Source organism: Lutjanus erythropterus, chromosome 24, assembly GCF_056507025.1.
Source record: "Lutjanus erythropterus isolate fLutEry1 chromosome 24, fLutEry1.hap2, whole genome shotgun sequence".
NCBI lineage: Eukaryota > Metazoa > Chordata > Actinopteri > Lutjaniformes > Lutjanidae > Lutjanus > Lutjanus erythropterus.
In genome coordinates, this window is record NC_139340.1 from 10,860,285 (window position 1) to 10,874,049 (window position 13,765).

At 39.9% G+C, this 13,765-nt stretch overlaps 2 protein-coding genes across 2 annotated transcripts in view; both read left to right on the forward strand.

The window, feature by feature from the left end:
* Positions 1-1,549, forward strand: part of LOC146304742 (uncharacterized) — a 33,133-nt gene extending 31,584 nt beyond the window's left edge. The window contains exons 34-35 of the mRNA XM_084713698.1: positions 657-851; positions 1,031-1,549. Of these exons, the coding sequence (XP_084569824.1) occupies positions 657-851; positions 1,031-1,038 (203 nt within the window). The 3' untranslated portion in view covers positions 1,039-1,549. The remainder of the gene's footprint in view (positions 1-656; positions 852-1,030) is intronic.
* A 4,515-nt stretch (positions 1,550-6,064) lies between these two features.
* On the forward strand, positions 6,065-12,459 carry LOC146304743 (kelch-like protein 41b). Its single transcript, XM_084713361.1, has 6 exons — positions 6,065-7,289; positions 8,592-8,749; positions 9,091-9,198; positions 10,785-10,970; positions 11,771-11,917; positions 12,016-12,459. The coding sequence occupies exons 1-6, from the start codon at positions 6,183-6,185 to the stop codon at positions 12,125-12,127; spliced, it is 1,818 nt and encodes a 605-aa protein (XP_084569487.1). The 5' UTR covers positions 6,065-6,182; the 3' UTR covers positions 12,128-12,459.
* Positions 12,460-13,765: the final 1,306 nt, after the last annotated feature.

The following is a 13,765-nucleotide window of genomic DNA, read 5'->3' on the forward strand; positions in this document are numbered from 1 at the left end:
TCGTCCATCCTGAGAGAGCATGAAAAGGTATGTAAACCCTTTGTTTAATTCCAGATAAACAAAGTATAGTAGTTGCAGTTTTTATGCTGTAGTTTGTAGTGACTTTTAATGGATTTTTATGAATTTGCCCGCTGAGTTACTGACTGATGTTGTTTTATAAATGTTTTAATCTTGTCTGATAAACACAGTAGCTACAATTTGTATTAAACAGTACTCAGAGCTAAAAATGTTTTGTACTTTTGAATACTTAAGTATTTTTAAAAGCAGGTGCCGAGGTAGTTTAACTAATAAATAAATTAATTAATCTCCAGTGCGTTCAGAGCACATGTAGATGAAGGCCCCTGCTGTCTTTGAACATGGCCTCTGTATGAAAGCCGTCCCTGCAGCTTGAAGCCATGATGGCTCTGGCTGCGGGGGTTTTGAGAAGTGCTTTGTGATTGGCAGGCTCAGTAATGAGGTCATGTAGGTGAGGAGCAGGGAGGCCAATTATTTTTGATGCTGCATGGATGGTTTTATAGAATCTGTAAAGAAACAGATGTTACCGCAGAAGAGGCAACTTTGAGGTTGGATTAAGTGGACTATGGGTCATCAAAGGAAGATGGCGAGGGATTTTTGGTGACCTTTTTCCCATCATGTGACGTCTTTTTTTCCTGCAGAGACTGTACCGCTTGACCCTCGCTGCGGCTTGGTCCTGGACCAGGGCACATGTCGGGACTATAACATCCGCTGGTACTACGACAAGCAGGCCAACGCCTGCGCCCAGTTTTGGTACGGAGGCTGTAACGGCAACAAGAACCGCTTTGACACAGAGGAGGAGTGTAAGAGGACGTGTGTGATCGGCAGATCAACAGGTACGCTCTCATGAGTCATCCCTGCCATGTCAGTGCCGTTTATGTCATTCACACCTCGCCTGTCGAACAGTTTTTTTCATTTTTTTCTACAGTTTCCTCAGCCGAAATGAGGCCGTAACGATTTTATTGGTTCCAAATGTTTTACAGTATTAACTTTCTCGTATGTTTTCTCTTTCCAGGAGGCTGAGCGAAGGCATCTGCCATACATCTGCTGTAGATACTTAAAGGAGGGGCAGCTAATACCAGCCATTTTACACAGGGTTATGTAAAGTTTCTGCATAATTCTCAGGCATATACACGTACACTGATGCTCCCTATCACCATTACATCTCAGTTCCGCTCTTTGTGCCCCCTCCTGTAGCACTTATTGTAAAATTATCCTCCTCTAATTACAGTGAAAGAGAGCCCAGCTTTGATAGATACCTCCGTTGTTGTTGTGTTTTTAATTATCAGAACCTAACATAGATGCTCCTCTTATGGAAGCCCATTTACATCTGTGAAAGAAAAAATGATCACGCGGTAAATCTTAATTATGAGATAAAAAGTTGAAATTATGAGATAAGACGTCAAAATTGAGATTAAGTCATGATTATCAGATAAAAGTCTGAATAATGAGTAAAAAGTCATACTTTTTCTCATAATTTGGACTTTTTTTTCTCAGGATTTCAGACATCGTTTGGATGGCAGCACATGTTGCTCCAAAAACTGTTTAACAAAAATAATATCTCGTCTTTGTACTGTATTGAGTTGAATACAAGTTGAAATGATTTTCACATCATTTAATTCTGTTTTTATTACCCTTTGTCCCAACTTTTTTAGATTGGGGTTGTAGTAATTTCGACTTTTTATCTTTATACTCTTCTCACCTGATAATTCTCACTTTTTATTTCCCACTGGGGTATTTTTTTTCTTTTACTGGCGGAAATAGGCTTCCATACCACCTACTCAGGAATACAGATGATCACTCTCATTGCGTGCGTCCAGTCCCCTTGTGATTCCCACACCTCTGGGACGTGATCATTGTTTTCATACACAGCCTTCGAGAGCTGCAAAGATTGTGAAAAAACGGACTGTTTGCTCAACATGACCGGTAATAACTCTGGCGCCTTGTCAGTGTCAGAATCATAAAGCGCAGCAATCAATCAATATGCCATAAAGACACAGAGTAGCTATTCATTTCTCTACTCAAACAGTCACCGTCGGGTTGATTAGTGCATAATCACAAGAGCCAATAACACACAGCAGAAATGAAGCCTCTCATCACTTATATCAATATAGTTTTATAACGGTTTGTTTTGTTTTTATATAAAAATGACTGATGCTCTGTAACTTCCTGGAATAATTTTATGCATTTGAATGTGGTTTTTTTTTCTGAATGAAAATGTGATGTTTTGTGTTTACATTGTTTCTTTTCTACCACTAACCGTCTGCATTTGTTCAAGCAGTAATCTGACAACATAACACTGATGGACAGACACACACACATACACACACTGCCCTCTACTGGGTAACACAAGCTCGTGTCTCTAAAGTTGGTCCAACCCAACAAGAGACTGTGTGAGCAGAATTTTTCTTCCATTGTCACCATGTTCTCCAGCTGTATGAATCCATACTGTACTGATTATTACACGGTCAACATTTGATGTCAAACATTTTTAATAAATCAGATATAAACTTATACTCTATGTCCAATCATCATTGTTTGGGGGAGGGTGACAAAAGAGGAGGGCGTTGTCATTTTTATTGAGGCTGCAGGAGAGGTGGCCTCTTTAAAATCAGCTGTCTCTAGTGAGATTTATTAATATACTTTAAAAAAATGACAATATTCGTTTAAATAAAATAATGTAAGAGAGCTTTATTTTTAGTAGAAATGTTCCAGTGCAGTTTTCTTGCACTGGAACATTTCTGCACTGAGACGTTCTTGTATGTTTTTGAACTTTGCGTATAAATGATCCATCCTGCCGCATTTAGTTTTACTCCAGACTTAACAAAGGAGATGAAATAGAGATAAAGAAAGAAGAGAGACGAAAAGGAAAGATGAAACAAAAAGAGGGTGGGGTTCTTCTGTATTCTGTATTCTTGAATAAATTTTATTATTCCACTCATCCATCTCCTTGATCATTTACTCCAGTTAGTTGTGCAATGCTTTTCTCTTTTCCATTTCTCGAATTTCTTCAACTGTGAGTTTCCTTCCGTTAATAGATGGTGATTTAGCATCCGTTCAATTCCTTTTCATTTGTTTCAGTGCGGCTGTGTTTATTATTGTATACAAATAATTATCTCCTTCCGCCTCTGTTCTTGATGGAATGACAGCTAATATAGTATGCAACATAATACAATACATTATGTCCATTTTGAGAGACAGAATTAAGACGGATATACATGTTCTGTAGATGTGTTTTCAGTCCATGGATGATTTGTCAGTTAGAAAAACTGTAACAAAACTTTAACAGTATATTTTGCACATAAAACCAAACTTACGCTTAATTACCTAAATTAAAACCTTAATAATCTTAATTTGTAACCTGTGTTTTCTCCTTTTTGTTTCAGGATAGTTTGAGCGTGTTGCAGTCAGGGTTAGGAAGTCGAAGGAAGGGTTTCCAAGCAGTAATGGAAGCCGAGAGCAGCTTGCAATTAAGTTTTTTTTAATACTGTTATCTCAAGATTATGAGTTAATTACTGTTACATTATATCATGTATATTATTTTGTTATCTTGAGAAAACAAACTTCGTCATCTCTGTTATCTTGAAGAAACAAGAGGTTGTTTCTTATTACTTACAATGTTTATGGCCTTAATAATGTCTTTACCTCTGTCATTATAGCAAGCTTTATTTGAGCAGCTGCTGTCTGAAGCAGAGATGGCTAGTTGACCTTTCATCTTTGGCTACTATATAATGAGACTGTCTGCTCAAATGGCCGAACTCAAATTAAATAATTTTTAAATTAACCGTAATTATCCCGTGACCTTTTTTTTCCCTCGTGATATATTACCTTGTTATCTCTAGAAACCTTTTCTTTTCTTTGAATAACAAGATCTCATGTTTTCATGAGAAAACAAGCAAAAATGAAACCACATTTGCGAGACGTGCTCTAGAACTTTGCTTTATTCATTCATCTGCTGTGGCTTCAGGGAAGTGGCAGAGCTTCCTTACGCAGCTCTCCCCTTCTGCTTAAATTACATGTTAGACACTCCTCGACAAGTGGCGTAGTCTGATCTATCTTTAGTGCTGCCCACAGGAGAAATGTTACCTAACTCTACACACTCCTCACACTTTATCAGACCACAGAAATAAGACAATATAGGACCCTATTGATCCAGACACATCAGCAACGACCTCCTTCAATTGGCAGTTTTAACATTCTGTAGTTAAATGTGTCGCTGTGGGCAAATTGACACCATTTATCTTAAAGAAAACACGATGAGTAAGTATTTACAGCACTGAAATTATCTCAGTGATCGAGGGTTTTATTATAAGATTTAACCCGCACAGAAACACACATTCACAAAGAGACACACATGCACACACACTCACACAACCAGGCAGCTGGACAATAATACACCCCACAGGGAAAAGGGAGCAACATGCTGATTGGTGGACAGAACAGCTTGTGTGTGTGACTCTCACCTGTTTCTGTGCACAGCTGCTGCACCCAAACCTGTCTGGTCCAATTTTAGCACAATGTTTGTGTGTCCCTCAATCTCACTTCAATCGTGTCATGCTGTGATAAAATAAGATAAAGATACAATAAGATATGATGAGTTACAATAGAAGACGATAGGATATAATACAATAAGATACAAGATACCATAAGTTTGATACGATTATTTCGATACAATAAAATAAGAAATGATACAATAAGATACAACATAATACGACATGATAAGATATGTTACAATAAGCTACAATAAGTTAAAATGTGATACGATACTAGATGATAAAATAAATAAGACTTTGACACCTCATTTAGCAAAAGTAATTACATTAAACTGTGTAAAAAAAACACAGACATGCTGATAATAATGAGGTAAATTGACTTAAAAACTAGAGCATTTGTGGACTTTCTCTATAGTTAGATACTCTAATGGAATCTAGGGCTGAAACCATCAACAGGAAATGTTTTTTTAAGAAAAAAGACCCAATATCTGCTGGTTCCAGCTTCTCAAATGTGAGTATTTTCTGTTTTTCTTTGTCTCTTTGGGGCTGCTGCCTGTTGAACAACGCAAGTAATTGATTACATCCTTTTTAGAAATTTAGATTTTTCATGAAAAAAATAATTTGTTGCATCCCTAGTATCAATGGTACTATAATCATTACTGTACACTTTACATTGTTGGGTTACTTTAATTACTTAAGTTACTCTGCTAATGTGTGTTTCTAATTGAGATGTGCAGTGTACTGTGGTATATTAAATATATTTTAGTAGGAATGGTTATGCATTTGCAGAATTAAGTTTACTATGAAATCCATTCATTATTTCATTATTTATAGCATGCTAACTATTATTTTATTCATACATTTACATGTGCAGCAGTTAAGTTGCTTTTTCATGTCCACTTGGCTAAGAGTTAATATTATTTCTGACCTGTTATTGTTTATGAGGGACAGGTATGAGTGTAACAGTGAGAAGCCTGCTGTGTAATTTGTGAAATTGGGTGTACTCTCATGATAATTAAAGACCGCTACCAACCAAGAAAAGAGAGTTAAACTAGTAAAAGCAACTATAATTATTTTGTCTATAATTATAGATTATAATTGTCTTCGTTGCTCAGTCAGTGTTTGAATTACAAAGTATAAATTTGTAAGCAAAGAGCTAAATCAGTAGTTGATTTGGCTATAATCTCTGAAATAAATGCAAAGCTGTTTGGTCTAAAGTCAAGAGAGTATATTTTTGAATGTGACAGCGACTGCTCTAAATATCCTCCCAGTCATAGGTACAGCTTGGGGCGAGCTATTCGAGGGCTTTGACAGCATTGTCTCCGCCGTTAGTCGGCCACATGACACTTTGGGAGCTGAATCATGGTGGCACATCCTCAGCCCGAGCAGCCAGTTGCTTCTTTCAGTCTGTGACAGCAGCTGCTCGAGCCGAGGCCTGTGCTGCGCTGCGATTTGGCCCAGTCAGATTCCTCTGGACCTGCAGCAGGCTGGGGGTAGATGGAGCTATATTTAGAGTGGGGTGGGATTAAATTGCAGGGTCTTCACACTAGAAACCTTTTCGCTGCCCTGCCTTTTCCAGCCAGGACCGACTGCCAAAAGGACCTGTGGCCCTCCGTCTGCTTCCTTTCTCCACAGACCCCCTTGTTCACCCGTTGTTTCCCCTCCTGAGACGCCATGGACCCCAACGCCATCAAGGAGGAGCTGCGCCTGTTTCAAAGCACCCTGCTCCAGGACGGGCTGAAAGAGCTGCTGAATGAGAACAAGTTTGTGGACTGCACCCTGAAGGTGGGCGACCGCAGCTTCCCCTGCCATCGGCTGATCATGGCAGCCTGCAGCCCTTACTTCAGGGAGATTTTCTTCACAGAGGACGGGAAGGAGGTGGAGAACACCAAGGAGGTGGTCCTGGAAGATGTCAACCCCTCCATCCTGGACATGATTGTCCAGTACCTCTACTCAGCCGAGATCGACCTCAACGATAATAATGTGCAGGATATTATTGCTGTGGCGAACAGATTCCAGATCCCTTCTGTCTTTACGGTCTGTGTCAACTACCTGCAGAAGAAGCTGTCCCTGGGCAACTGCTTGGCCGTTTTCAGGATGGGCCTGGTACTCAACTGCCCCAGGCTCGCCGTGGCTGCTCGCAACTACATTGCCGACCGCTTTGAGCTCCTCTACAAAGACGAGGAGTTCCTAAAGCTCGCAGCCCACGAACTGTTTGCCGTCATCGGTGGAGACTCGTTGAATGTGGAGAAGGAGGAGCTGGTGTTCGAGGCAGTCATGGCCTGGGTCCGCCATGACAGGGAGCGCATCAAGGTCCTGAAGGATGCTTTCAACTGCATCCGCTTCCGCCTGCTGCCAGAGAAGTACTTCAAAGACAGAGTGGAGACCGATGACATCATCAAGGCCGACCCAGAGCTCCAGAAGACGATCCAGGTGATCAGGGACGCCTTCAAGGGGAAACTTCCAGAGAAACCCAAGAAGAAGGAGGGGGAGGAGGGGGCTGACAAGGAAGGAGAGGAGGAGAACAGCCTCTTCCCCGGTTTCCTGAATGACAACCGCAGGCATGGCATGTACGTGCGTGACTTCATCCTGATGGTCAATGATACGGCGGCGGTGGCGTATGATGTCAACGAAAATGAGTGCTTCCTGGCAGCCATGGCGGAACAGGTGCCACGTAACCACGTCAGTCTGGTGTCACAGAAGAACCAGCTCTACATCATCGGAGGACTGTTTGTAGATGAGGACAACAAAGACGTACCTCTGCAGTGCTACGTCTACTTGGTAACCAGGTTTTTCTTTTGTTTGATACCAAATGTTGCTTAGAAATGATTTATTTGCAGAAATTGCTTGACAGAGTGTGAGATGAGAAGATAGATCAGCTGCAGCTGCTGTCATTTTCTGATGTTAAAGCTGAGATGAAGTGGAACAATGCAAATATTCCATTTCTGTGTATCCAAACATCTTTTCTTCCTGTAACACATAAATGGCATGACATAGGCTTGAACCAATCATTTCTAATCAATAATATCATGACATCCAGCCATCGATTCAGTCAACCTTTAGCAGGTTGTGTCTTGAAGGGAACCCCAGACCCACAAAACAGTGTGTTCATTTGCATTTTCACAACTTGTTGTTGTTTAGCAACACAGACACAGCATGGTACGTCAGGTTACTTCTCAACATTCAAACCCTAATTCCTCCCAACCTCATTTTTCTTTAACTTGTGACAGCTAGCTGTTTCCTCCTGCCCCTGGACTTTAAGCTGGTTTGTTGGTCAGGAAGTATTTGAAACTTTTGATCTCAACATCTGAACATTATATGACAGAAAATAAGGAAAAGCATGATTGTTCCCCTTAAAAGAAATTATTGCTAGATATTCTTATTCACTTTCTAGAGCGAGGACACAGCTAACTTAGCTAAGTGTAAAGACATTTTTGGACAGACGCAAGCCACGCTAGCTGTTTCCTCCTGTCTCAAGCCTTTATGCTAATCTAAGCTAATTGCCTGCTCACTAGCTTTCATATTTATTTTTAGAGACATTGGAGTGGAATCAATCCTCTCATCTAAGTGCTGGCCAGAAAAAAAATGCATACATCCCAACATGTCCAACTATTCTTCATAAAACACTGTTTGTGAATATTAGTGAGAATATTGAATTTAGCAAACTTTTGTCCTGTGGGAGTAAATAGCTCCTTTAAACTTTCTTATGAGGTTGATTCCAATTCCTCAGTGAAACTCACCAGAAATAGCCTAACAGAGGAAAATTAAAAGATATTCAAATCATTCAGTGTTTTTTTTAGCTGGTCTTTGTAACCACAAGATGCAGATTTTTCCTAAATCCTTCAACAATCAATGGAGGGATTATGTTTCCCGTGTTCTCTCGGGACTAAACTACACAGACACGGAAGGAAGGAGGTGATCCAGACTTTAAATACTTCTATTTTACAGCAAAATCAATATGTGTATATCATACAGTACAATGATTCATTCTCTTCTTCATGAGGAGGTAAAAACACAGAGTTAATGGGTGCTAAGAGGCTGTTTTCTCCACTCTGTGTGTTAATGTACTTTCTTCTTTCACAGTTGGATCCACTCACATCTGACTGGGTCGCCCTGCCGCCCATGCCCTCTCCAAGATGCCTGTTCAACATCGGCGAGTGTGAGAACCTGCTGTTCGCCGTGGCTGGGAAGGACCTCCAGACCAACGAGTCGCTGGATAGCGTGATGTGCTACGATGTTGAGTTAGTGGTATCATTTGCTTCCTTTCCTGTCCCTCTCGCTCTTTTTTTTACTCCTCACCCTGCCTCTCACCTTATGTACAGTTTTCAGGTGATAATTAGCCTCAGGAAATTAACAAAACTGCTTTCTTTAGAAATTAATAAAAGGAGTAGTGGGTGTTTAAGTGTAATTAATGATGTTTTGAAGTGATTTCACCTTTTTAATTGGCTCAATAATTATAGAGCTGCTTTTTTCTACCACATGGGAAATCACACATGGAACAATTGAATATTTGAAGATTTGAGCAAACAAACTCAGCTTAGAAAAATAACAATTTAAAGTTACTTTAATATTAATTCTTCAGGAAGATGAGGTGGAGTGAGACCAAAAAGCTTCCTCTGAAGATCCACGGCCACGCTGTCGTCTCCCACAAAGGACTGGTCTACTGCATTGGAGGAAAGACAGATGACAAGTGAGTAAATGAGCGTGTGTGTGTGTGTGTGTGACCTTAGACTGTGAGCTGCAGCTGCCTGTGGTCTATCATTCTGCCAGACTGCAGGGCTGCACGGTACTTCATAGACAGCAATTACACTGTTACTGTCCTGGGCTGTCCAATATGTTACAGTAATGACAAATACTCATCTGAACATCTCTTTCTGAGCGATAAAGTGACAGGAAAGTGTGCTTATACTCTTTGCCAAAGAGCAAACCGCTGAGCGTCACGTGTGCCGTAATCTTAAGTGAGTTTGCAGCGCGGCAGTGATACATGGACAAAAGAGTCCTCAAACGTCACGATTTAACACCGTATCTAATAATAAGCTAATCAATCAGTGTCGTGTTTTCAGCTGTCGGAGGAGCGCTCTGCTAATCGAGAGGAAACAGGTGTGCTCCTCCTGCTCTGAATCTCAGTCCCCGGTCTCAAAAAAGAACGTGTTGAAAGCCTTCATCAGAGTTTTTAAAAGACACAATTAACAGTCGGCAGGAAATTAATTAAACCTGCAAGACAAAGAGAAAATCCACAAGGCCGAAGAACCCAAAAACCACGAGGAGATAAAGGGAAAAAAAGGGAAAAGATACAAACACTTATACGGAAAAAACAGATAGAAGAAAACCCTGAAATTAAACATTTTATCATGATATATTTTTCAGCTATATCACCGAGCCCTCCTACACCTTCTCAAACAAAGGGCTCTATTTCTTTTCATAAATTAGTCTCCAGTTGGGACAACGTGTGTGTCAATTATGCTACGCTCGCTAAATACAGACAGACAGTATGATGTATTTCATTTTCAACTCCATCCGCATCAGATGATGTTGCTTTAATCGTGTCCCAGTCGATATATGTTGTCAGAAACTGGACAAAAAAGCAGATTATGTCTGAAATTGGGAGAAAGATTTCAGGGTTTTACCTCAAACAGTTAAAACAACTCTACCAGGAATAAAATTTGCAATTAACTAAATAAAATAATTTAAAACTCTTTGTTTCCTTTCTCTTTTTTCTTATTTCTCTTGCTTACTTTCTTATTTACTCTGTTTTTTCCCTTTAATGTTTTCTTTGAATTGCTTTTAAAAGTGTTTTCCTGCTGATTGTTGATTGGACGACGTGTCCTGTAAGAACTCACTGATGATCTGATGAAGACTTCATGCTGAAACACACTGTCAGTCCATTAGTAAAATTAGCAAAAATGATTCAGACATGAGGTGACATGTTCATCATCGTTTACTGGAGTGTCCCTTCAGCCCAATGTCTTTGGGGAAAAATAAACACTTTGATAAACACATTTACAAAGAAACTTACTCCAAATGATCCTTAGTTCCAATTCTATGATCATCTTTTTTTCTTTATCTGCTATTTGTTGTTTTAATGTGGGGAAAGAAGGTCTCTGTAACAATTACTCAAACATCTTTTGACGCTTGAAGTCTCACTGTTGTCTTTCTCACTTCTTATCTTTCTTTATACTTTATACTTATTATAATTATTGTCACGCAGCAAAACACTCGTATGTGTTTACCTGCTTGGCACTAAACCTGATGGTGATTCTCCCTTCGTCTCCACAGCAAAGCCCTCAACAAGATGTTCGCATACAACCACAAGCAGTCAGAGTGGAGGGAGCTGGCGGCCATGAAGACGCCCAGATCCATGTTCGGAGCTGTTGTCCACAACGGAAAGATCGTGGTGGCCGGCGGAGTCAACGAGGAGGGTCTCACTGCTTCATGTGAAGCCTATGACTTTGCGACAAACAAGTATGATTCTGTTACAACCTTTTAGTTGTGTTATAATTTCCACAAAAAAAAACAAAAAACTGCGACACTCAGCTCGATCAGCTGATCAGACTTTAATTGTGTAGCACTTTTCATGCTTAAACAACATGCCCACATCCATCCACACACAAATCACTGACTTTGTAATCAATAAAGCACTAAAACAATAACAGCAGGACTCATTAAAAAAGGGACTGAGGAAACACGATCATAAATGAGCAAACAACAGAGGCAGAATAAACATTAACAATAGAAATGCTATTAACTTTTTTGACCTTTAAACATCATTAATCTCAGATCCACTGTGGAGGAACAAAATGTTTCATACTTACTATAAGTAAATAAAATATTATGACATAAACATATTAATAAATTGTGTAAACTTGATTTTTAAAGCAGTAATTACGGGACATAACGTTGGGGGTAACTTGGTTTGAAAAGTGGGCGTGTCACCTGATGTACTAGCTAGCTAACAAATGAATTATGGCTCTAGGCTGATAGAAGTTGAAGATTGATTGATTGGTTGAAGTCATGTTGTCTTTGGTTTGTTCAAGCTTATGTGACTATGTAGTTAGTTTAGTCATTTCTTTGTATTTCTCAATTCACTGGTTTATTCACCTGTATATATTTTACATTTTATTCTTTGCGTCTCCATGTACTACATTTCAGTTGTTTGGCCTTGAAAAGAATTAAAATTTGTTGGATGTGCTGATGAACAAAAGATATCTAAAATGTGGACTCCAGCTAACATCTGACCTTCTCCAAATGCTGCGTCTCCTCAGGTGGGAGCCCTTCACGGAGTTTCCCCAGGAGAGGAGCTCTGTCAACCTGTTGAGCAATGGCGGCTCCCTGTACGCCGTGGGCGGCTTCACCATGGTTCAGATGGAGAACAAGGAGGTGGCTCCCACAGAGGTCACTGACGTGTGGCTGTAAGTCTTCTCACATTTTGGGTGGAAGGTTTGCATGTTTTTTCGTTGGTTGCCCCTGTGTTTGTTCAGAGATCTGACTCTCCTCTCTGTCTCGTTAGATACGAGGATGATAAGAAGCAGTGGAGCGGCATGCTGAGGGAGATGCGTTATGCCGCTGGCTCCTCCTGTATGTCCATGCGCCTCAATGCTGCCAGGATGCCCAAACTGTAGAAAGAATCATTTTTCTTTCTTTCTCAACCCCCCCCCAACTACACCCTCTGACACCCCCCTCCTCCCCTCCTCCCCCAGCGAGCTGCCTCTGAGGCGCCTCATCCTCTGCACTCGCATTTCTGTGTGTCGAGTTGATCTTTGACATTAATTTTTCTCTGAACTCAGATGATTTTTATCTGTACTATAAACACTCGGTTCTGCTGCCTCTTCAAAGACTGCACCATCCCTACAGTATTAAAAAAAAAGAAGAAGCCACAATTTAGATTGATCTTTAAAGCTCTGTTTACATCATTTTTAGCTCCTCTTTTGTAAAATAAACATTTGTAAACTTCTGCTCCTTTTAGCGTTTTTGATTTGGTGTGATCTACAGAAAAGTGACATCACAGAGATTACATCAAAAAAACGAGGGCAGCTAAGGGAGAAAACGTGTATATTTGTAGCTTCTTTGTACTTTCAGGTAAACAAGGAAGTGGAACTGGGTTAATAGCAGGTGATGTCTCAACATTTAAACACAGCATAATGATCTTCAAACATGTGCCACGCATTCATGTGTGTGTCAACATGACCGAAGGTTATCACACCGCAAGTTCAAGGTATGGAAACAACAAACGTGACTGCAGAAGTTGATGTATATCTATGCATTTCGCCCTCACATGGAAGGAAATACATTCACAGTGAATAACAGTGTTTGCATTAACAGGATAATGAAACAGGAGATGAAAGATCTTGCCCCATATTTGAATCAATAATTTGAATTTATAGTTTGCACCTGTGCACTGGAGCTGTAAAGGAGATGGAACATGTGCTATTAAACTTGTTAATGATTGAAATGAATTATTAGGGTTGCATAAAGCAACAGTCAGTTATTTTAAGTAGAATTAATTCTGCCTCGTGTGAGTGAAAGTCTGCTGGTTTATGCTGAAACCTCATTTAGAAAAAGACATGCTGTTTAACATTTTGAAAATTGAGATATTTTAAGTGTAAAACTACAAAAGGCTGAATATTGTAAAGAGAAATCCAAGTAAAAAAAATTGTACTTGAAATGCTGTCAATTTAAGGAGACAAACTGAAGCACTGTACTGAAGCTGAAATCTCAATTGAAGTGAAACTGTTGAAAAAAGCTGATCAATCATTTAAACTTCAAGCGCTTAAAGAAGTTGAAATGTCAGCCGAAGCAGAATTCCTGAAAGAAAACTGTGCCAGTTCAGCTGAAAGAGCATGTCAGTTTTAAGGGCTGAGTAAATCGTGTTTGAACAGTGAAAGTTGTGGGATTTTAAAATGTTGAGTGAGACCAAAAATGTCTGCTATGAATCTGATTCAAATACAGAATTTACAGACAGAAACTCTGCTGTTTAGGTTCAGTCTTACCAGTGTGATCAGTACGGAGGAGGGGGCAGGCGTAAGGGGAAAAAAAAGTAAGTGATTTTTTTTTACTTATTTAGCATTTTTATAATAAAGTCAATATCAGTGTCGACATTTCAATGCCTATCACCAATACTGAAAGTCTGACTTTCGATTTTATTCTTGAAAGACAAAATTCTTCTCATTTTTTCCTTCTTGCTTGGCCCAGCTACTCGCCGTACACTACCTGTCCAGCACCAAACACGACCGACAGAGTTAGCGACTGGTTAGCAAACA